The sequence below is a fragment of the Poecilia reticulata genome, chromosome 8 (genome assembly GCF_904066995.2).
Source record: "Poecilia reticulata chromosome 8, P_reticulata-male-v2, whole genome shotgun sequence".
Lineage (NCBI taxonomy): Eukaryota > Metazoa > Chordata > Actinopteri > Cyprinodontiformes > Poeciliidae > Poecilia > Poecilia reticulata.
The window spans coordinates 5,469,363-5,490,677 of NC_088837.1; the positions used below are offsets into that span (position 1 = coordinate 5,469,363).

A 21,315-nucleotide genomic window follows, 5' to 3' on the forward strand; every position below is an offset into this window, starting at 1 on the left:
GATTCTTAAACAAAACATGCAGCGCCTTGCAAAAATAGTACTGATACATTTCTGTTTTGTTACAACAAACTTTAATGTATTTTATTAGGGGAAAAAAAGTGTCTTTTTTTATATATTGCTCTGATATACATAAAATTAAATCCAGTGTAACCAATTGTTTGGAACATGGTAACTCTAGAGGAGCTACAGGTATCCACAAATCTAGCCTTTATGGAATTCAGTCAAGAAAAAGGTAATAGGGTTTTGTTTCTTGGAATAGTGGAATAGTTGGTTCTATATATGTAGATGTACAAATTCAACTTTTAATCTTTATAGGTTATAAACATCCAAATTACCTCTTGTCTTTAATGCTGTTTATACACTGATCTGTTTTGGTGTAAATATAACGTTCTCCAAACATTAAAAAAGAAAATAATTACTGGAAGACTAATTTAGCCAATAGAAAAAAAAGCTATTATGATTTTAATTATCAAACGAGTTATGGTAAGAATTGTTTTTGCTACAGTAACCTAAAAGGCCCTTTGTTTTAATTTCCAGCGCTGCTCGAATTAGTTTATTACACAATAAACTAGTGTTTTAAAGAAATGTGTGAGGTTAAATCCTATTAATGTGTAATCGGGTTCCCTCCTCCCCCCGTCGCACGGGCTTCTAGTTCTTTCGGGCACGTAAGCGCAGGGCCTGTCATGCGCGGCAGGGGGCGCTGTTGAGTCGTACAGCAATGCTCAGAGAGACGGAGACGGGAGGGGGGGGTTGTAGGAAAAAAACCAACCGGGTAGGTCGCTCTTTGTTTCTGGTTAGGGGGAAAACCGAAAGACGCTGCCGCGGGTCAGAACCCAAATATCAACATTCAAACTCTCGTGTAAGTACTTTAAGTCTTTCTGTCTCTATGAAGACACTTTTAGCTATGTTTTAGTGCTTTTGTTTGGGTATACTTTAGCTTTAGTGGGGGGGTTTTCTAGAGAGAAAAAACCTGACCGACATTACAGTGGCGCGGCAGAGTGCAATGAATGAAAATTGGTTTAGGAGAAGAACGGAGCGGTGAGCCAAGAGTACGGGAGGCGCGTTGGATCAATCAGCTCCCACAATGAGTGATGCTCCAACTTTTCACGTGTCGCTGCAACGCATCAAATATATATCCAAAAAAACCGTCGTTTTTCTTACTTTTTTGGCCTGGCAGAGCATGGCCGGGGAAGGCTAGCCGAACTAGCTCGCTAGCATGTTAGCAGCTTCTAATGTGTTGCTTCAGAGTTTTTTGGTAAATTGCTGTGAGTCGGGCTGTGTTTTTGTAACTTCTGTGATATTTAAACACTTATTTTTGACTGAACTAGGTGTACCGTTCTTATAAATAAATTGGTTGAACACTTAGTCAATGCTGAGGTTCAGACAAAGGGTTTAAATAGTGTCATTGTAACCTTATCTGTTAAAGCCGGCTAGGCCTAGCTAACATTAGCAATGTCTGAAACAGTTTAAATGGGTGAAAACAGTCACCGACTTGTCCATGTAAACACAGCAACAGCAGAAGGGGGGATTTTCCTCGACTTTATTTCTTAAACTCGTCAGTTTGTAGCTTATTTGAATAAAAAATGACCCCTTAGTTTGTTCGCCTATTGTTGTGTTGCACAAAGGGACATTTAAATAACTTCTATCACATTTCCTTTAACCTTGAACTCGTAGATTCAGCTACGTTGCCCCAGCAACTATCCACAAATGTCAAGTTTACAGTTATGGAGACGTTTAGAAACTGACACGGCCCTTTTAACAATATAAACCATCTCCAGTTACGTTTACAATAAATCTAAAGCTAAGTGTTAAAGATGTGTGGATTATTCTTTAGCAGTGTGCCGGAAAAAAAACTTATTTGACGAAAAGTATTTTGAAATTCATATCTGGAGAAACTTTTGAGTAGGAAAGAATCAGCCTGTTGGTAACAGGGTTCCTGTGAAGATGGATTTTTTTTTTACAGCATTTTCCAGGTATGGAGAAGTATGGAAAAAATAGAGCCATTTTTAGATTTTATTCCCGATCTGTATGATTTAAAAAAATAATAATTTTTAGATCTGCCAGTTTGTACACCTGACTGTTTCCATCTTTCCAATTGTTGTCTTCAGAACCTGCAGAAATACCTACCATAAATTCAGAGAGAACATTTCTGTTTATTCCTTAATTCTTTAATGCATGTTTGAGAAATCTTGAATCTCCCGTGACAAACATTCACCTGTGCAAAACACCAGGGTGGACTGAGCTCCTTCAGACTAGCCAGCCGCAATTGGCAAACTCCTGGAGGAACTGCACATCTGGTGAGCTCATTATAGGAGCTACTTCTCAGTGAAATGCTGATTAAAAACGTTGTCAAAGGGTTAACAGAGGATTGATGCTGATATGACTTTCTGGAGATGGAGTTACATAAAGAATAGGAGCTTCTTAAAGAGACAGAGGGCCCAATTTAAAGTGTCAAATTACAAAGTCAAATTTCTTTCAAGTCATATTTGAGATATATAACATTTTTACACTATCTGCTACTTGATTATGCTTGTAAAATGTCAACATGTGCCCGGAAAATACATAGTAAGAGATCAGATTGATGCCTTAGTGCTAACTGTTATTTTTGCACTCAACTATATCAATAATCTTGATAAACCTATTTTGTTTTTAGTCACTCTAATCTTCTCTTCTTCTTTAGGGGTACAAATTTCCGCTGCGCGTTTCCAGCTCCTCTTGAGAGATGTCGACGCCCGACCCGCCGATGGGAGGGACGCCGCGGCCCGGTCCCTCCCCGGGCCCGGGACCGTCTCCAGGAGGCATGATGGGCCCCAGCCCCGGGCCCTCACCGGGCTCGGCCCACAGCATGATGGGGCCCAGCCCGGGGCCGCCCGGCTCCGGCCACCCCCACCCCCCACAGGGACCCTCAGGATATCCTCAGGACAACATGCACCAGATGCACAAAGTATAAATGATTGATTTATTTATTTATTTTGTTACAATTGTTTTTTCTTATCCTAGTGTTTTTTAAAACACACTTCTATCTTATTAATCATGCTAAACATGTGATAAATATTCAAATACTCAGTTGATAATTTCCGTCTTTATGTCTGAACATCTGGAACAGCCAATAGACCCCATGCACGATAAGGGGATGCCTGATGACCCTCGCTATGGTCAGATGAAGGGTATGGGCATGAGGCCTGGCGGACACAGTGGCATGGGACCGCCCCCCAGCCCAATGGACCAACATTCCCAGGGTAACTCCTCTCTCTCTATTAGCTTCTCATTAGCTATCTATATATATATGTGTGTGTGTGTGCAAGTAAACACGATCACGGTTTCAAATGTTAATTTTTTCCACTCCCAAGTTTCTAGTTCAGATCATTGTGTGGTTTGATTTTTACATTGGCGGGAGTACGAAACAATATCTGCTCTTCATCCTGCCAACCTGTATCAAAGAGAAACCGGCGCTTTAGAGTGTGTGTGTGTGTGTGTGTGTGTGTGTGTGTGTGTGTGTGTGTGTGTGTGTGCGTGTGCGTGTGCGTGTGTGTGTGAGAGAACCCATCCGACCTGTTTCTCCTCCTCTGCTGGTGTGGATTTGGCAGAGAGAAGGAGTGTTTAATGGGCTTTAGCTTTCAGGAAACAACAAGCACAGGTGCATCGACAGCACCTTGCTAAAGTATTCACAGCCCCTGAGTTTATCTTGGCACAGCCACAAATCCTTCATGTGTTTTATTGGGATTTTCTGTGATAATTGTGGAAAATTCTTGTGAACTTCTAGGAAAAATCTGAAAAACTAAGCGTTATAAAACAACTTTTGTTCCTGTTGCCATGAGCTACTAAAATTCCATTTAGCATCGTTTCTATTTCATTTTTTGTATTGTTTATGTGTTTTCTTTTATGGTTTTTAATATTTTATAGTACTGAGCACCAGGCCATTTAGAATCATGTTTATTGTGTCGATGCAAAGCTTCCTGTCAGGCGGAACCTTTGCATTTCCGTGTTTCTGGTACTCGCGTATATCTGACGCACAAGCGACATCCGCTAACAACGACAGACAACAAAGCTGCTTTTCTTAGCTCACTGGAGGTTCATTTCTGCTTTGAAAACGGATTTGATTAGACGCTGAAAAAAGACCATTGTTGTGTTCAAGTTGTGTCAAAAGGAGTCAGACTAACTTAAAGTAGCATTTTAATGCTAAACATGTAGCTTCAGCACAAACATCACCAATGCTAATGTCAACATCCATAGTCCACATTTCTAAAGAAAGTCCATGAATGATCAGGGGTTTCCTGAAACACCTGAAAGCCGCTGAATAACCTAAATAATACATGAAAAACATTAAATATCTTTGTTGTTGAGCTCATTTGCCTATTTATCCAATAATTTAGCAGCAAAAATAGTCTTTCAATTAAGAATGTTGCTTATTTTAATTGGATTCCCTGCAATTAACTCGATAAAAAGTTTAATACAGTCCCTCCACTAATTTTAATGGTTTCATAAGGATAATTTACAATGTGATGATCCGAAACATAAAATCCCAATAAGTGACATTGAAATTGTGGCTGTGATGAAATGTGAACAAGTTCAATATGTCTTTAGTGTGATGGTGTTTTGTCTTTTGGACTTCCACACTGAAGAGGAAAGAAACAGGATATAACAGTTTAGAGTTTTAAATGGTTTAAAGTTTGGACCTGATTAGAGTTATCTTGACCTTTTTAAAATGTACAATTCAACTCAAAAATGTTTTATTTATCCTAAAGGAGAAACTAAATGTTTTTGTAGCTCAGATAAATTCAAAAGCGAAAGTTCCTCTTTGTTTTTTTTTCTGTGACATCTCATTCAAGTCTCTCCACTGCCTTGTCGCTGTTGCTAGGATACCCCTCTCCGTTGGGCGGCTCGGAGCACGCACCCAGCCCCGTCCCGGCCAACGGCCCCCCCTCCGGCCCCGGCGCCAGTCCCATGGAGGGCGGCGGGGACCCCGCTCAGAGCATAGGCCAACCCAACCGGGCCGGGCCCCCGGGTCCCGGTGGGCCGCCAGGGCCAGGGCCCGGGGTCGGACCGGGCGCCGCGGGCGGACCCACCCCTTTCAACCAGAACCAGCTGCACCAACTCAGGGCCCAGATCATGGCTTACAAGATGCTGGCGCGCAATCACCCGATCCCAGAGCATCTACAGCTGGCCGTGCAGGGCAAGAGGCCCATGCCTGGGATGCAGCAGCAGCAGCCACCGCCACCCATGCCCAACATGCCGCCCTCTGCCGGGCCTGGGGGCGGCCCGCCTGCTGGGCCGGGGCCAGGACCAGGATCAGGACCAGTATCGGGTCCAGGACCGGGACCAGCTCAGACCAACTACAACAGACCTCATGGTGAGCGAAGGAAGACCAACACAAGATATGGTATTTCTTTGGTAACAGGGAACTTTGAACCCAAACGATTACTTTTAGATATATTAGTTTAGGTGCACCGATCCGATATCAATATCTGTATCGGTCCTGATATTGAAAAAAATACTATAATCAGGTATTGGTGACAAAGTGTCACATTCATAAGGGCAGATATATTCATGCTTTGTGGTCTGATCGACATTTATTCCCGCATGAATAAATTCCCCATTGAACTTTCTGAACAATTTAAAAAAAGGTTTGTTGCAGTTTTTTTCGTTACCAGAGTATTTACTTTACTCTGGTTGTTCTACTGCTAACTGCACTGACCGAACAAATGAAAGTTGTTTTTATGTTTGACTAAGCTGTTGAAGGTTTTGGTGTATTTAAAGTGATGTGCTGGTGCAGAGTTAGCAAATATATTTGTAACTCAGTACATTTATGTCTGTGTTAAAAAAAAAAACATAAAATGAAACGGTTTAAGTGAATTCAGCTGATTTTCTGTATCAGGTTGGTATCAGCCAATGCTAAAGTGCAGTTATTGGTATCGAAAGTGAAAAAAAGTGGATCAGTGCATCCTTACTGATTATTTATAAAATCGAAGGTAAATATTGTTTTTTTTTTTTTTATTTCAGGGATGGTAGGTCCCAACATGGCGCCTCCCGTACCCGCAGGAGTTCCTCCTGCTATGCAAGGCCAGCCTGCCAACGGACCACCCAAATCATGGCCTGAAGGTAAACCCACTCAAATGTTTAATGTTTTTATTATTTTCGAATTCCTCTGCATTTCTGTGACAAAGCAGGACGATGCTTCTCAGGGATCTACATTCAGTTATAAAAAGATAATTGAAAGCGAAAATTTAAGAAAAGAAAGTGGACACAAAAATGTGAAAAATAACTACGATAATGTCCCTCTTACAATCTGAAATAGATCACGATTCATTTCATGTGCTAAACTAAAAATCAATTCTTCCTTTCCAGGACCAATGGTGAACGCCGCTGCCCCATCCAACCCTCCCCAGAAGTTGATTCCCCCCCAGCCCACCGGCAGACCCTCACCTGCCCCGCCGTCCGTGCCTCCAGCTGCCTCCCCGGTGATGCCCCCGCAGACGCAGTCGCCGGGGCAACCTGCGCAGCTCCCTCCCATGATGCTGCACCAGAAGCAGAACCGCATCACGCCTATCCAGAAGCCCCACGGGCTGGACCCGGTGGAGATCCTCCAGGAGAGAGAGTACAGGTGAGGAGGGCGGAGGGGCCGATACGGAGCAGCATGGCTCCACGTCGTCCTCATGGCGGTGGCTCCTGGCGGTGGCTCCTGGCTTTGGCTCGTCGATTCCAATTTTAGCTCATTTTTCCGTAAGAACTGTAGCGTAAAGACACAAGAATGAACGGCAGGGAAAATATCAAATGAATAAAATAAAAAAATAGGAAAAAATATATAGAACGTAAAAAAAAAAATTATCAGTGAAAATGATAAATGAATAAAAAAATATATAAAAATGATTAAAACTATTTGTTAGAATAAAAACTATGTAAAATGTAAAAAGTGACAGTGAAAAAATTAAATACAAAATTTGATTAAAAAAAAGAAAAATGTGTATAAAAAATAAATGGAAATAAAAATTTATATTAGTAAGCAAGCAAAGTTAGACATAAGAAGTAGAACAAATAGTAAAAGAATGGAAGTGACTTTTTTTTTCGTTAAAAATAAAAGAACATGTGTGAAAATAATAGATAAAAATCTATATAAAGAAACACGAAGAACTCCAGGGAAAATGATTTTAAAAATAAAAGTTGAAATAAAAAAATATTTAAAAAGTAAAAAATGCATATAAGATGTTTGAAAAAAATTGATGGGGAAAAAGGCACTTAGGAAAAAAGTGCCTTTTTTTTCCAAGCATTTCTGCTATCAATGGATATTCCTATTAGGAGCGAACTGGATCGTCTCTAAGCAAACGGACTACACAGTAACACCTTCTGCGTCGGCATGTTAGTTATGCTGTACGACTGCATGTCATGCAGATTATTTTGAGCCGTTCTAAGAACGACGTACAGCAACAGAACTCGCCACAAAACAAAGCAGAGACACTTAAAACACTTTAAAAAACTCTTCACTGATTTTCCAGATCCAACACGTCACATTTAACAGTTCTTTAAGCTTTGCTTGTATGTAAAATGTAATTTTGTTCCAACAGATTTAGGCAGAAGTTTTGTGAATGAAGTTGTGCTCGAGTCTTCTTTGAACAAAAAGTAAGGAGCTAAAAAGAACAGCTATGTGTTTTTGTGCGTTGGTTTACACCTGCAACTCATGCCGACCACAAGGTGTCGCTGTAGAGAAGGTGATAACAGCTGCACAGCGGGAATATGCAGAACAAGAAACACAATAAAGTTTAGTAAATGTAGGATCGTCCAGGATTACTGTCCAAATCATGGATGGTTCTAAAAGTCTTAAATTTAGAGACTTATCCAATGCTGCAGAAAGTTTGGGCCTTCATTGTTGTACCAAAAATGTAAAAAATTAGCTGGTGCTTCTTCGTTTCAGGCTTCAAGCTCGTATTGTTCACCGCATCCAGGAGCTGGAACATCTGCCTGGTTCACTTGCCGGTGATCTCAGGACCAAGGCCACCATCGAGCTCAAGGCTCTGAGGCTGCTTACATTCCAGAGACAGGTACACCATTACAATACTGGCTTTACCATCATGATTAGTTTCTAGCAAGTTATTTAATTTTTTATTTATTTGGGGGATTTTTTTTGCCTACAGCTGCGTCAAGAGGTAGTTGCTTGCATGCGTCGGGACACAGCTTTGGAAACTGCCCTGAACGCCAAAGCCTACAAGCGCAGCAAGCGTCAGTCTCTACGAGAGGCCCGGATCACAGAGAAACTGGAGAAACAGCAGAAGATCGAACAAGAACGAAAACGTCGCCAGAAACACCAGGTAGAGAAGCTTTCATCAGTTAATGCTGGAGCTGGTGCATGTTTAGATGCTAACTATCTGCCTAGCATACTGGCTAATTATCTGCCTAGCATACTGGCTAACTATCTGCCTAGCATACTGGCTAACTATCTGCCTAGCATACTGGCTAACTATCTGCCTAGCATACTGGCTAACTATCTGGCTAGCATACTAGTTAAATATCTGGCTAGCATACTAGCTAAATATCTGGCTAGCATACTAGCTAACTATGGCTAGCACACTAGCTATCTAATTGGTTAGCCTACTAGCTATGTATCTGGCCAGCTAGCTATCAAAAACACGAGAACTCTGGGATTTTAAGTCTGATGGCGATCATGATGAATCTGTATGAACCATAGGATTGGTTTGTGCCTTTCTTCTGACAGGAATACCTCAACAGCATCCTGCAGCATGCCAAGGACTTTAAAGAATACCACCGCTCCATCACAGCAAAGATCCAGAAGGCCACCAAGGCTGTGGCTACCTATCACGCCAACACCGAGCGTGAGCAGAAGAAGGAGAACGAGCGCATTGAAAAGGAGAGAATGCGGAGGCTGATGGTGAGACTTTTTTTTAAAAATCCAAACACCTGATGGTCCGATAAGTCCGGGTTGAGCTCCCTCTGAACATTCCCCCAGGCTGAGGATGAGGAGGGCTACCGGAAGCTCATCGACCAGAAGAAAGACAAACGCCTGGCCTACCTGCTGCAGCAGACCGACGAATACGTGGCCAACCTCACTGAGTTGGTGCGCGCCCACAAGGCGGCACAAGCGCTGAAGGAGAAGAAGAAGAAGAAGAAAAAGAAGGTCAATGTCGCCTCTGGTAATGTCTGAACTTGAGGTTGTGATGGTGTTTCTCACGATGACTCTGCGTTTGTTTTAAGAAGCCAGACGCCGTTGAAGGCGGTGCGCCTGCTATGGGACCTGATGGAGAGGTGAGAGCTTAGAGGAAAATCTTTGTTTGCTCCCTTTGGGCCACCGTCTCCTTTACCAGCTCAGCGTTTTGATTCTTCTCTCTTGTACCAGCCTCTAGACGAAACCAGTCAGATGAGCGACCTGCCAGTGAAGGTCATCCACGTGGACAGCGGAAAGATCCTGACTGGCGTCGACGCACCCAAGGCTGGCCAGTTGGAAGCCTGGTTGGAAATGAATCCTGGGTAATTATCATGGCGCGCTTTCTTTCCATAAAAAGAAAAAAAGGCAAACGTTTTATGATTACGTCTTATTTCAGTTTTCTTTCCAAGGTGTATGACACACCATGATAAATGAAAATCAGAAATTGGAATTGGTTTGGTGCATTTCTACTAAATATTTTTGAATCTGATGTTGTTTACAAAAATTTATTGTAATCTGCCTACGTAACAAATGTTTGTAGGCTCCAAAACTGGCCGAAGGGTTTTCAGTTTGGACATATTCAGTGACCAGCTGAGGAAATACTGGCTGATTGATTGGCTTATCGGTTCTTATCAGATCAGTTTGCGTTTGCGTTCGTTTTAATAACGGAACGTTGCGTTTTCCATGCAGCTACGAAGTGGCGCCGCGTTCAGACAGCGAAGATAGTGGTTCAGAAGATGAAGACGAGGAAGATGAGGTAGTACCCTCTGCCTCCAAATAAAACACAGTAAGAGGTGTTCGCTCCTGGCGCTCACTTTAAAAAAAAAAAAAACTTGTTGCCAGGACGACGCGGAGGACCATTCTCAGCCCACGACGGCTCCAACCGAGGAGAAGAAGAAGATTCCAGACCCCGACAGCGAAGACGTTTCGGAAGTGGACGTCCAGCACATCATCGAGTAACTAACGCTTAGCTCCGCCTCCTCTGGCGAGTCGACGACTCGCTTTTCACTCGAGTTGCTCTTTTCACTCCCAGGCACGCCAAGCAGGACGTCGACGACGAATACGGCAGCGCCAGCTTCAACCGAGGCCTACAGTCGTACTACGCCGTGGCGCACGCTGTCACTGAGAAAGTGGACAAGCAGTCCTCTCTGATGGTCAACGGGATGCTCAAGCAGTACCAGGTAGAGCGCCCATCGCCGACCGCGACGCGGCTGATTTAAAAACAAACAAAACAAAAATTGGAGGGGCGGAGCTAACTGTGCCGACCGTCAGATTAAAGGTCTGGAGTGGCTGGTGTCGCTTTACAACAACAACCTGAACGGCATCCTGGCCGACGAGATGGGCCTGGGGAAGACCATCCAGACCATTGCCCTCATCACGTACCTCATGGAGCTCAAGCGCATCAACGGGCCCTTCCTCATCATCGTACCGCTCTCGTAAGTCTCGGCATGACCAGATTAACGTTTCACCGGCGACGGCTGTCCGGGTTTCTCTTCCCGACACAAAGCAATCTCTTCTGTTTCAGGACTTTATCGAACTGGGTGTACGAGTTTGACAAATGGGCCCCGTCTGTAGTGAAAGTCTCCTACAAGGTAAGGCGTTGCTCGGTTACCGCTTCCTCTGCCTCGTGAACGGTTCTAGTTCCGTTTCCTGAACGCGTTCGGGTCCCTTCCAGGGCTCCCCACAGGCTCGCCGCTCGTTTGTTCCCATCCTGCGGAGCGGGAAGTTCAACGTGCTTCTCACCACGTACGAGTACATCATCAAAGACAAGCAGATCTTAGCCAAGGTAACAGCAATCTGTTTCTTTACACAAAGTTATTCAGTAGGATAATGTAAGGCAGTGTTTGGTTTTCTAGATTTTTTTTTTTTCTTACAAGGAAGCATTTAAAAAGTGTGAATAGTATTTGTATCCTGTCTCTAATAGCAGGTAGAAGCAGCTCTGGCTGAAAGTCTTTTAGTTTGTGTCTCTACTAGTTTGTCCCGTCTGCAAACTGACAGTTTTGTCCATTTTACTACATAAAGTAGCCAGAGCTCAATCTGATTGGTTGGAGGACCGCCTGTAAACATAAATTAATAATACAGACCTCAATTACACCTACATCTGTACTTTGATAAAGCTGTTTAAGCACATGACCTTTATCACTGTTGTATCTCTGGTTGTATGTTCGTTAGTCGTCAGGTTCTCTGAAGTATTTGGAGAAAACAAACCAGACTGCAATCAGCTAACCTGTCCCTCCTAAAGCAGTTAGAGGGTGTCTGCGTCCTACCGATGCTAAGCTCATCAGTAGGAGCGCTAGGGCTGCCATCGAGCGGCTCGCAGTGTTTCTGAGTTAAACGTTGTTTAAAGTTGACAGGAAATCTGAAAATATCACCTGATATTTATGTGTTATTGGAAAACTGGCCGATTAATACCTTAACACCAACTTATAAAAAGACAAACATACAAAAAAAAAATTGAAACCTTGAAACAGATTTTTTTAATAATAATAATGATTTTGAGTCCAGAGCCAGTAAATGTGGATCTTCACACTTGCAGCACTTTGTGCAGATTCATAATGTTGAAATCTAAAGGTCACATTAGATTTGTGACCTTTCACAAATCTAATGTGAAAGGTCCGCTCTGCTCTGACATCATCGTTCCCCCGCAGATCCGCTGGAAGTACATGATTGTGGACGAGGGCCACCGCATGAAGAACCACCACTGCAAGCTGACGCAGGTCCTGAACACGCACTACCTGGCGCCGCGGCGCGTCCTGCTGACGGGGACGCCGCTGCAGAACAAGCTGCCTGAGCTCTGGGCCCTGCTCAACTTCCTGCTGCCCACCATCTTCAAGAGCTGCAGCACCTTCGAGCAGTGGTTCAACGCTCCGTTCGCCATGACCGGGGAAAAGGTCAGTCAGGTTTACCAAACTTTAACAGGCTGTGGCCCCCCGACGGCATCAGACTCAGGCTGGGGGCCCCCTTTGATAACGCACTGACTGTTCTACAAAATATATGAAGAAACATCAACTTTTAATGTGTTTTAGTCTCTATTCAATAGTTATTGCATTCATTTAGCATAAATGCTAACCCACTCAGGATGAGGACCAATTAATCAAACGGTCACACATTTGGTTTTTAGCTTTGGTTCAAAGGAACTCTGCGTTTTGGACTTTTGCTCCAGATTAGCAGAACGTATAAAAAGCTAATAAATGTTATTTGACCACAAAGGTGGACCTGAACGAAGAGGAGACCATCCTGATCATCCGACGTCTGCACAAGGTGCTCCGCCCGTTCCTGCTGCGCCGGCTTAAGAAAGAGGTGGAGGCCCAGCTTCCAGAGAAGGTAACCATGGAAACATGAAGAACGCATAGAAAACCTGGGTTTTTTTATGTTCTAACATGCCTTTTGTTTTTTTTAATCTCCCCTCACCGGTCGCCGCAGGTGGAGTACGTGATCAAGTGTGACATGTCGGCCCTGCAGAGGGTTCTGTACCGCCACATGCAGGCCAAAGGCGTTCTGCTGACCGACGGCTCGGAAAAAGACAAGAAGGTAACACTGTCGTTTTGTAAAAAAAAATAAATAAATAAATACAGGAAAATCCTTAAAAATGCTTCAACTTTAGTTTGTTTAGTTGGTTCTGCATAAAGTTCTTTTATGTTTTCAGGGTAAAGGCGGGACGAAGACGCTGATGAACACCATCATGCAGCTGAGGAAGATTTGCAACCACCCCTACATGTTCCAGCACATCGAGGCACGAAGCTGCAGAAACGGTGACGTTCTGTAAACGTACCGACGTTTCTGGAATACTAAAGTTTACATTTTATTCGTAGGAGTCCTTTTCCGAGCATCTAGGCTTCTCCGGAGGAATCGTGACTGGGTACTTTCAACTAAACTCTCATTCCTTGCGCTTGAATGTGTATGCATATATGACGACTGACTGGTTTTTTTTTGTTTTTGTTGTTTTTGTTAGCCCTGATCTGTACCGTGCCTCGGGAAAGTTCGAGCTGCTGGATCGCATCCTGCCCAAGCTGAGAGCCACCAAACACAAAGTGCTGCTTTTCTGCCAGATGACGACGCTCATGACCATCATGGAGGACTACTTCGCTTACCGCAACTTCAAATACCTGCGTTTGGATGGTATGAAAATAAAAAAAAGTTACTTTGTGTGCAAAAATAAACCTTGAGACATCAAAAGGTTTGTTTTTGTTTCTAGAAATTCAATAAAAAAAAATCATTATACAAAGATTTATTAAATGCAGATCAATACAGTTTGAACATTAATTTGAGTGAACATGCCTTACAGGTGTTGAAAATCAAAATTCAGTTCCTCAGATATGTATTGACCCACTATTAATTTGAATTAAGATAATTTTAAAACTAAATATAGGTTATGTTATGAAATGCATGATCATTGGGAAACTGGAAGGTCATTGCTGGTTAAAACGTTCTGCATCCAGTGTAAATTGATAGAAAGTCGAGTGGAAGAAAAAATGTGGCAGAAAGCTAAGGTGAGAGTCCGTAACACCCAAGAAGTGCTGCACCACATTAGTGCAATAAATGTTTTTTTTTAATTGTTCTGTGCTATGCTTTGAACAAAAGAAAGTGTTATTATTATTAATTTTATTTTTATTATTATCTTAATTCAAACGGAGGCCTGACCTAGTATTGGGTGGATATGCTGTAGAGAAAATACTGTATGCAAATAATTTTCAGTTGGTCAAAATTTCTGAATTCAAATCCTTTAAAATAAAATTAAAATCTGAACTAAATCTGTCACTTTTTAATGAGTGCATATGGTATTATTTTTACCGTTAATCACTCTAGTAAATTAACCGTACTATCTTTAGATTTATTCCGAGAAAATGTAATAAATAAATAAATAAAATAAATGTAATGTGGAGCGAAGCCACTTTTCTCTGCTATCCTTACCGGATTAGTGTGAAAATCATTAGATAAAACACAATAAAAAAAAGAGTAAAGCAGAAGTGATAAAAAGGTATGAGAAATACCTGAAAATGTTCAGAGCGATGTTCCTTCATCAGCCCTCTGTTGGAATTTGGATATCTTTTGTGTGTTTTTTTTTTTTTTTTTTTTTTTTTTTGCTCCAACATGTTTTTATTTCTGGCCCCTCAGGAACCACCAAAGCAGAAGACCGCGGCATGTTGCTGAAAACCTTCAACGACCCGGCCTCGGAGTACTTTGTGTTCCTGCTGAGCACCAGGGCAGGAGGCCTGGGGCTGAACCTGCAGTCTGCCGACACCGTCATCATCTTCGACAGCGACTGGAACCCTCACCAGGTGAAGCCCAGGATCACAGGAAGTGGTCTAAACCAATCATTCTGTTGGGCAACAGTAAAAACCGCTGGAGAAGATGGTGCAATACAAGGCGATACACTGATCTCACGATAATATTCTGCTCACAATACGATATGTATCACTGTATTCAGCAAACAATACGATTTGATATGATTCAATACATTAAGATTTTCAGAGAGATTTTAGAGGGACAGAGTGATTTTGGTGACATTTTGTGACTGATCCATAGAGTTTGATTGAATTAATTGAACTGATGGGGCAATACTGGTGTAATAAATGTTGTTTTTGTTCTACATTTGCTTTGTTTAAATGTCAATTGCTTTGTGTGTTTGGTTATGCAAAAGGAAACTTTTTTGTCTTATTCATTTATATTAGATAATGTAATTTATCTATTTCTTTATTTAATTAATTGTTACTGGTTGTTCCACGTGATTTTTTTAATGTACATGTGCAACTGGGTAAAAAATCTCATGTGTGATAGCCGTCATTTAATTCATGTAGATTTGACATAAAACTCAAAGTAGGCTTTAATGTATCGATACTCACACATGAAAAATTGATACTTTCTGAGGAAAAAAATCAAGAAATATTGTAGAATTGATAAAATTACACAGCTCTGGTGTAATAATAATAATAACCAAGAGGGTTTTTTTATGAGAGGCCTCTGCATGACAAGCTCAATATATTCAGGCAGCAGAGATGACATTTGATGGCAACAAGTCCAGGATGACACAATCTGTTGTTAGCTAACACTGCTAATCCAAGGCTCCGTTTTAAATCTGTCTTGTTCTGACTTCCAAGTTTTTTCTCGTGTCTGAACCGATGTTCTTCTTTGCTCTTTCGTCACAGGACCTTCAGGCTCAAGACAGAGCGCACCGCATCGGGCAGCAAAACGAGGTGCGCGTGCTCCGCCTCTGCACTGTCAACAGTGTGGAGGAGAAGATCCTGGCGGCGGCCAAGTACAAGCTGAACGTGGACCAGAAGGTCATCCAGGCCGGCATGTTCGACCAGAAGTCCTCGGGCTGCGAGCGGCGGGCTTTCCTGCAGGCCATCCTGGAGCACGAGGAGCAGGACGAGGTCAGGAGCTGGTCTTACCGCGAGGCGCCTGTTCATACTTAATAAGTCTGACAGTCATGCATCCATCTAAAGGAGGCCTGATGCAATAATACATTTTGCCAGATGTCAAATCTCAGGCTATTATGCTTTAACTTTGTGTATCGAACACTTAATTCTGAAATTGTAAGATATTTTAAATATCTAAAATCAATAAATAAAATGAAAATAAAAGTCAAATGCAACTGAAACCAGAAATAAAATGGATTATAACATCTCTGCAAGAAATATTTTAATTGAAAATATATTATGATGTGATCTTACATTTAATTTAGCAAGCAATTAGTGGATAAATTGCTTATTGCGACAGGCTTAATCTGAAGTTAAAGGTGTGAAAAGTCTTAAATTTACATTGTTAAAATCAAGGCCTTAAAATCTCTTAAATCCACCTAAAAAGATACAAGTTTTCCTTAAATTTGCTCATCACAGGTCTTAAATTTTTTCCTGGCAGGACTATTTACTCACATGCAGTTTATTTTTCTGACTGGACTTTTCTGTCAGGAAAACATTTGAGTTGTGTGCAGACATCTTCTGTCCATTCTGTGGCTCGAGCCAGTTGAACTTAGCATTAATTAGCTTCCAGTTAGCTGGTCAGTTGCCAGCTAGCTTTTTTTTGTCAGTCGTGTGTGTTGGATTCGACACACATGGAGTAACAAACAAGTCACCATCACTCAGTGTGAAACTAAACACAGCTAACTAGCTGCTAATACATCCTTGCTAACTAGCTAGCTAACATTTTTGTGTGATGAGTAAATCCATTATCAGTTTGCTGCTCCCTTCTGTTGCCGTTCCATATGATTCTATGCATTTTCAGCAAAACACCTTGGTCTTCATCACACATCTCTGTTGTGATGCAGGTCTTGCGTTTCATTCATAACGGTTGTGATTAACGTCTTAAAGATCCTTAAGTTTGAGTTGGTGAAACGTGCAGCAACCCTGAGCAAGAAATGAAAGAAAAATCCTTTTCCTTGCAGGAGGAGGACGAGGTGCCAGACGATGAGACCGTCAATCAGATGATTGCAAGAAGTGAAGAAGAGTTTGAGCTTTTCATGGTAAGTTTAGTTTCTTTTTTTTCACAGATTAGTCACTGATATTTGCGGAGCTGGATTCTAATCTGCCCCGTTTGGGTTGCAGCGAATGGACCTGGACAGGCGCCGCGAGGACGCCCGCAACCCCAAGAGGAAGCCGCGCCTGATGGAGGAGGACGACATGCCAGGCTGGATACTGAAGGACGACGCCGAGGTGGAGAGGCTGACCTGCGAGGAGGAGGAGGAGAAGATGTTCGGCCGCGGCTCCCGTCAGCGCAAGGAGGTGGACTACAGCGACTCGCTGACCGAGAAGCAGTGGCTCAAGGTGGGACAGAGCAGGGAAAACCTCCGAGGGTTCAGACCAGGTGTGGAGACGACCTTCTGACTCACCGCCCTGGTCCTTCTTTAGGCCATAGAAGAAGGAAACCTGGAGGACATAGAGGAGGAGGTGCGGCACAAAAAGACGACCAGGAAACGCAAGAGAGAGCGCGACCACGACGGCAGCCCAGCCACGCCCAGCTCCAGCCACCGCGGCCGGGACAAGGACGACAGCGGGAAGAAGGCCAAGAAACGCGGCCGGCCGCCGGCGGAGAAGCTCTCCCCCAACCCGCCGACCCTCACCAAGAAGATGAAGAAGATCGTCGACGCCGTCGTCAAATACAAGGACGGGTAAGACCAGCGGAATGCCACCGAGTCGGAGGAAACCTCGTGGTTGTTACCAACGTTCACGCGTTGAAGTATCTGGAGCTCAGAACTAGAACTGCTGCAAAAAAATTAAAAGAAGCTCAATAATTTCCATTTGCTTAGACATTATATGATTCATTTTATTTGTTGTTTCAGTTTTATTTCTATTTAAAATTTCTTCCAGTTCTAGTGTTAAATATTCATTACAATTTGAAGTTCATTGATGTCTGAGAATGTGTTGTTGTATTATTATGTAATTATCAATATAGTCCCTGAAAATGGTCTCAAATCAACAATATCATCGGTTATCGCGATAACTTCTGGGACAGAATTTATCGCGATAGGTCCAGTCAGAACCGAGGTGTTTGTGACCGTTTCCAATCTCCAGTTATTCAGGTTTCTGGTCTACAAATTTCCCTAGAACAACAATTAAGAAAGTAAATTACAACACAGTCCACAGGTAACATGGCCGACAGCCTTCGCCACCCAACATTTTGTCATTTTTTGTTTTTTTCTTGCCAACATGTTTTCTCTCTTGTTTTGGTCTCGACCGAGGCAGACCAGTCGTTTTCCACGCTTGAGGCTGAAGCTCTGGTTTTCTCTCCACAGCAACGGCCGCCAGCTGAGCGAAGTCTTCATCCAGCTGCCGTCTCGCAAGGAGCTGCCGGAGTACTACGAGCTGATCCGCAAGCCGGTGGACTTCAAGAAGATCAAGGTGAGGAAGAAACACGGAACGGCTTCGCTCTTCGCTCCTCTTCGCTCCTCTTCCCATTCACTCTCTCCGCTCCTCCCTGCTGCTTTCAGGAGCGGATCCGCAGCCACAAGTACCGCAACCTCAACGACCTGGAGAAGGACGTGATGCTGCTGTGTCAGAACGCCCAGACCTTTAACTTGGAGGGCTCTCTGGTGAGATCCGCAGCAAACCCGTCCGGCTCGTTTTCCCGTCCCGATTTAAAAGCGTCAACGGTGACTCTTCCAGATCTACGAGGACTCCATCGTACTCCAGTCCGTCTTCACCAGCGTGAGGCAGAAGATCGAGAAAGACGACGAAAGCGAGGGAGAGGAGAGCGAGGAGGAGGAGGAGGAGATGGATGAAGGCTCCGAGTCTGAATGTGAGGATGAGAGAGAGAGAGAGAGAGCGGATGTAAAGCACAGATTTGTTGTTTTTCTTCACGTCTTTGTGTTTTCTCCCCGTCAGCTCGATCGGTGAAGGTGAAGATCAAGCTGAGCCGGAAGGAGAAGGGCGACCGAGGGGGCAAAGGTCAGAGGCGGAGGGGCCGCGGCTCCAGGGCCAAACCCGTTGTCAGCGACGACGACAGTGAGGACGAGCAGGAGGAGGTGAGGGAGACGCTGGAGACCGGGTTAACCTGATCGGGATAAGAGAGGGAAAAGAAAATGGAGGACAGGAAACTATTCCCGGAGTTGATGTCCTTCTTTTCCTTCCTCCATATTTTTTTCTTTTACTCCTCATATTTTTGCTTCCTTTCTTCCATTTTTTATTCCTTTCTGCACTTTTTTCTTGTATCCTTCAATCCTTCTTATCTGTCCTTCATTCGTCCACTCGTCTTTCTTTTGCTTTCTTTCTGCCTTTTCTTTTTTGTTCTTACTTTCTTTTTGTTTCTCTTTTCTATTCCTTTTTTCTTCCTTTTTCTTTTCTGTCTTTCTTTCTTCTATATATATATTCCTTTCTTTTCCCTCTCTTTGTCCTCTGTCTTTGTCTTATGTCTTTTTGCGTTGTTTTTTCTTTCTGCCCTTAGGCCTTTCGTTTATTTTCTTTTTTTCTTTCTTTATTCCTTTCTTTCTCCCTCCCTCTCTTTCTTTCTTTCTTTCTTTCTTTCTTCCTTTCTTTTTGCCTTTCACTCTGAATTTCTTTTGCCTTTTCATTTTTTCTTCCTTTCTTCCCTGTTCAAATATCTGCTGTAAATGTGCAGGAAGTCGTCATATTTCCATCTTAAAGTCAGAGAACTGTAGGAATGTGAGTGAGGAAAAGCCTGGGCTCATGTTGAACATTTCTTATTTGTTTACAGTGTAACATAAATCTGTGTGTTCACTTTGTTTTGTATGGAAAGCAGTAAATATCTTGTTTCTCTCCGCAGGAGCGCTCAGCCAGTGGCAGTGAGGACGACTGAAGCGAATCCCGTCGCTACACTTGACTTTATATTTCACTAGACGCAGCAGGGAGGCGGCCAGAGGAAGGCCTAGTTTTACCTAGACGAGCTGATTTTTAGTGTCACAGTCAGCATTTAAGTATACCATTAATTAAAAAAAATATGAACGCTATGGACCATCTATTTCATATTTAAACCATATCCCATAATGAACGGTAGTGTCTTTTTTTTTTTTTTTTCTTTTTTTTTTTTTCCTGTAAGTGGAACCTTGACAGAGCCTGAGTCATCATGGACAGATCGCGGGCAAACAAAGCAGCTGTGGTTTTGTTGTTGATTCTTTTTTCATTGTTATTTTAATTATAATTCATATTGACATACGTTTTTTTGTCGTCTTCTTCGTTGAGACAAAGTGTACTGCATTCCTTGAAGTCCCTTTTGGATGCATGTTTGTGGAAATGCGCCTGGATGTGTCTTCGCTGTGTTTAATTTAATGACGAGGACGGGAACGCGGTACGTCCCACCGCCGCCTCCTCCCTCTCAGGTCACGTTTAGTAAAGGGGAGGGGGGAGGGGGGGCAGGACCTTTTTCTCGTGTCACTGTCACTGGATTCCATAAAGTACAATAAAGACATCTCAACTCATCCATTAATACGCCTGATCTGTTGCGTCACTCTGTCGCCTTCAGAAGTCACCGGATGTAATTTAAAGATTGTTGGAGAGCATTAGTGGATGAACCACATTTCTTTTATTTATGAAGCATATGTTAGGGGGCAGACGAAGAACAAGCCAAGACCAATATTAAAATAAAATCATTATTAAAAATAAAGACTGCAATCTAACAGCATTTTTAAAAGGCAGTGTTTTGTGTTTTCCAGTCATGGTCCCATTTTAGAGCACAATAAAGTAACCATTACCTTCAACTGTTGTAAAAATACTTTATATCAAATATGTACAACAGCCTATCAGGGCCATTGCAGGTAGAAAAAAAACAACAAAAAAAATGAATTTTCTGGAAGAAACGTGGAAATTTCCGAGTTTGAAAAGTTTTAACATTTTGCTTTATAGTTATAGTAGAAAAGGCCTGATCTCTGAGCTTCAGTCTGGTTTTTGGTACAGACTTCTCCCTGCATTGACTCCATCTGTCCGCTAGGGGGCCCCATGAGAGCATGCGATAGCATCCTCATTCTTCACTTTGAACAGCAGGCTCGGTTACTTTGTGTTGAAAGGACTCCCCAGTTCTCAACCGAGACCTGCGGACTCCAGGTGATTTCTGTCACGCAAAGAACAAAACTGCTGGAGCTCCTGTGAAAATGCTGTTGACTGCTCCTCCGACCAGTTTTAGTTCCATTTTCCTAACAGATTTATGAAAATATTTTAGTACTCTCTGCGTTTCCATTGACTATAATTGCGAAATTTGACATTTTGAAAATAAATTCACTTAATGGACACACCACAGTTTAAAAAAATAACTTTCTTTTCGATGAAAAGTTTGGACTCTTAAGGTGAAAGGTTTTTTTTTTTTTGTTTTGGTGGAGGGGGTTGCCATGTTGAAATTGGCTTATTTGAAGCACTTTTCGCGTCACAACAATCCCATGATCAACAACCGGATGTTGTCACTGGCACAAACTACGAAGAAGACAACGACAGGAAGTTGTAGAAGGAGGATGGTGGTACATGTTTAATAACTTATTCACGTTTTTTTTTTTTTTTTTGCGTTTCTTATTTAACGGAAACACCGCATTTGCATTTTTTTGTGTCAATATTCTGCTAATGTCAACAAAGTTTTGTGCTCATTTGTAATGGAAACGAAGCTACTATTACGCGAATAATACCTTAATGTAATTGGATAAATCATCTGAACTTCACATTAATCAGATTCTCTGCAGTCTCTGTGAGCTGAAGTCTGATATTTTCCGGTGAACATGACCGTCTGTC

General features: G+C 42.6%; 1 protein-coding gene across 1 annotated transcript; it reads left to right on the top strand.

Annotated features, from left to right (window-relative positions):
* Positions 1–702: 702 nt before the first annotated feature.
* On the top strand, positions 703–20,029 carry smarca4a (SWI/SNF related BAF chromatin remodeling complex subunit ATPase 4a). The gene is made up of 34 exons (XM_008415429.3): positions 703–859; positions 2,681–2,944; positions 3,107–3,239; positions 4,859–5,350; positions 6,001–6,099; positions 6,346–6,601; positions 7,907–8,033; positions 8,127–8,300; positions 8,705–8,878; positions 8,957–9,124; positions 9,202–9,252; positions 9,344–9,474; positions 9,842–9,908; positions 9,995–10,107; positions 10,185–10,332; positions 10,424–10,587; positions 10,677–10,743; positions 10,827–10,937; positions 11,800–12,042; positions 12,362–12,475; positions 12,575–12,682; positions 12,798–12,884; positions 12,964–13,010; positions 13,104–13,270; positions 14,267–14,430; positions 15,298–15,525; positions 16,536–16,613; positions 16,696–16,914; positions 16,999–17,258; positions 17,883–17,988; positions 18,078–18,179; positions 18,253–18,385; positions 18,472–18,611; positions 19,370–20,029. The coding sequence occupies exons 2-34, from the start codon at positions 2,723–2,725 to the stop codon at positions 19,400–19,402; spliced, it is 4,926 nt and encodes a 1,641-aa protein (XP_008413651.1). The 5' UTR covers positions 703–859; positions 2,681–2,722; the 3' UTR covers positions 19,403–20,029.
* The last annotated feature ends 1,286 nt before the right edge of the window (positions 20,030–21,315 follow it).

Coding starts and splice junctions, on each gene's coding strand:
- smarca4a (XM_008415429.3), top strand. CDS start 2,723: ATGTCGACGCCCGACCCGCCGATGGGAGGGACGCCGCGGCCCGGTCCC. Junction 6,602..7,906: donor CTCCAGGAGAGAGAGTACAG/GTGAGGAGGGCG, acceptor TCTTCGTTTCAG/GCTTCAAGCTCGTATTGTTC. Junction 16,614..16,695: donor AAGAGTTTGAGCTTTTCATG/GTAAGTTTAGTT, acceptor TTTGGGTTGCAG/CGAATGGACCTGGACAGGCG.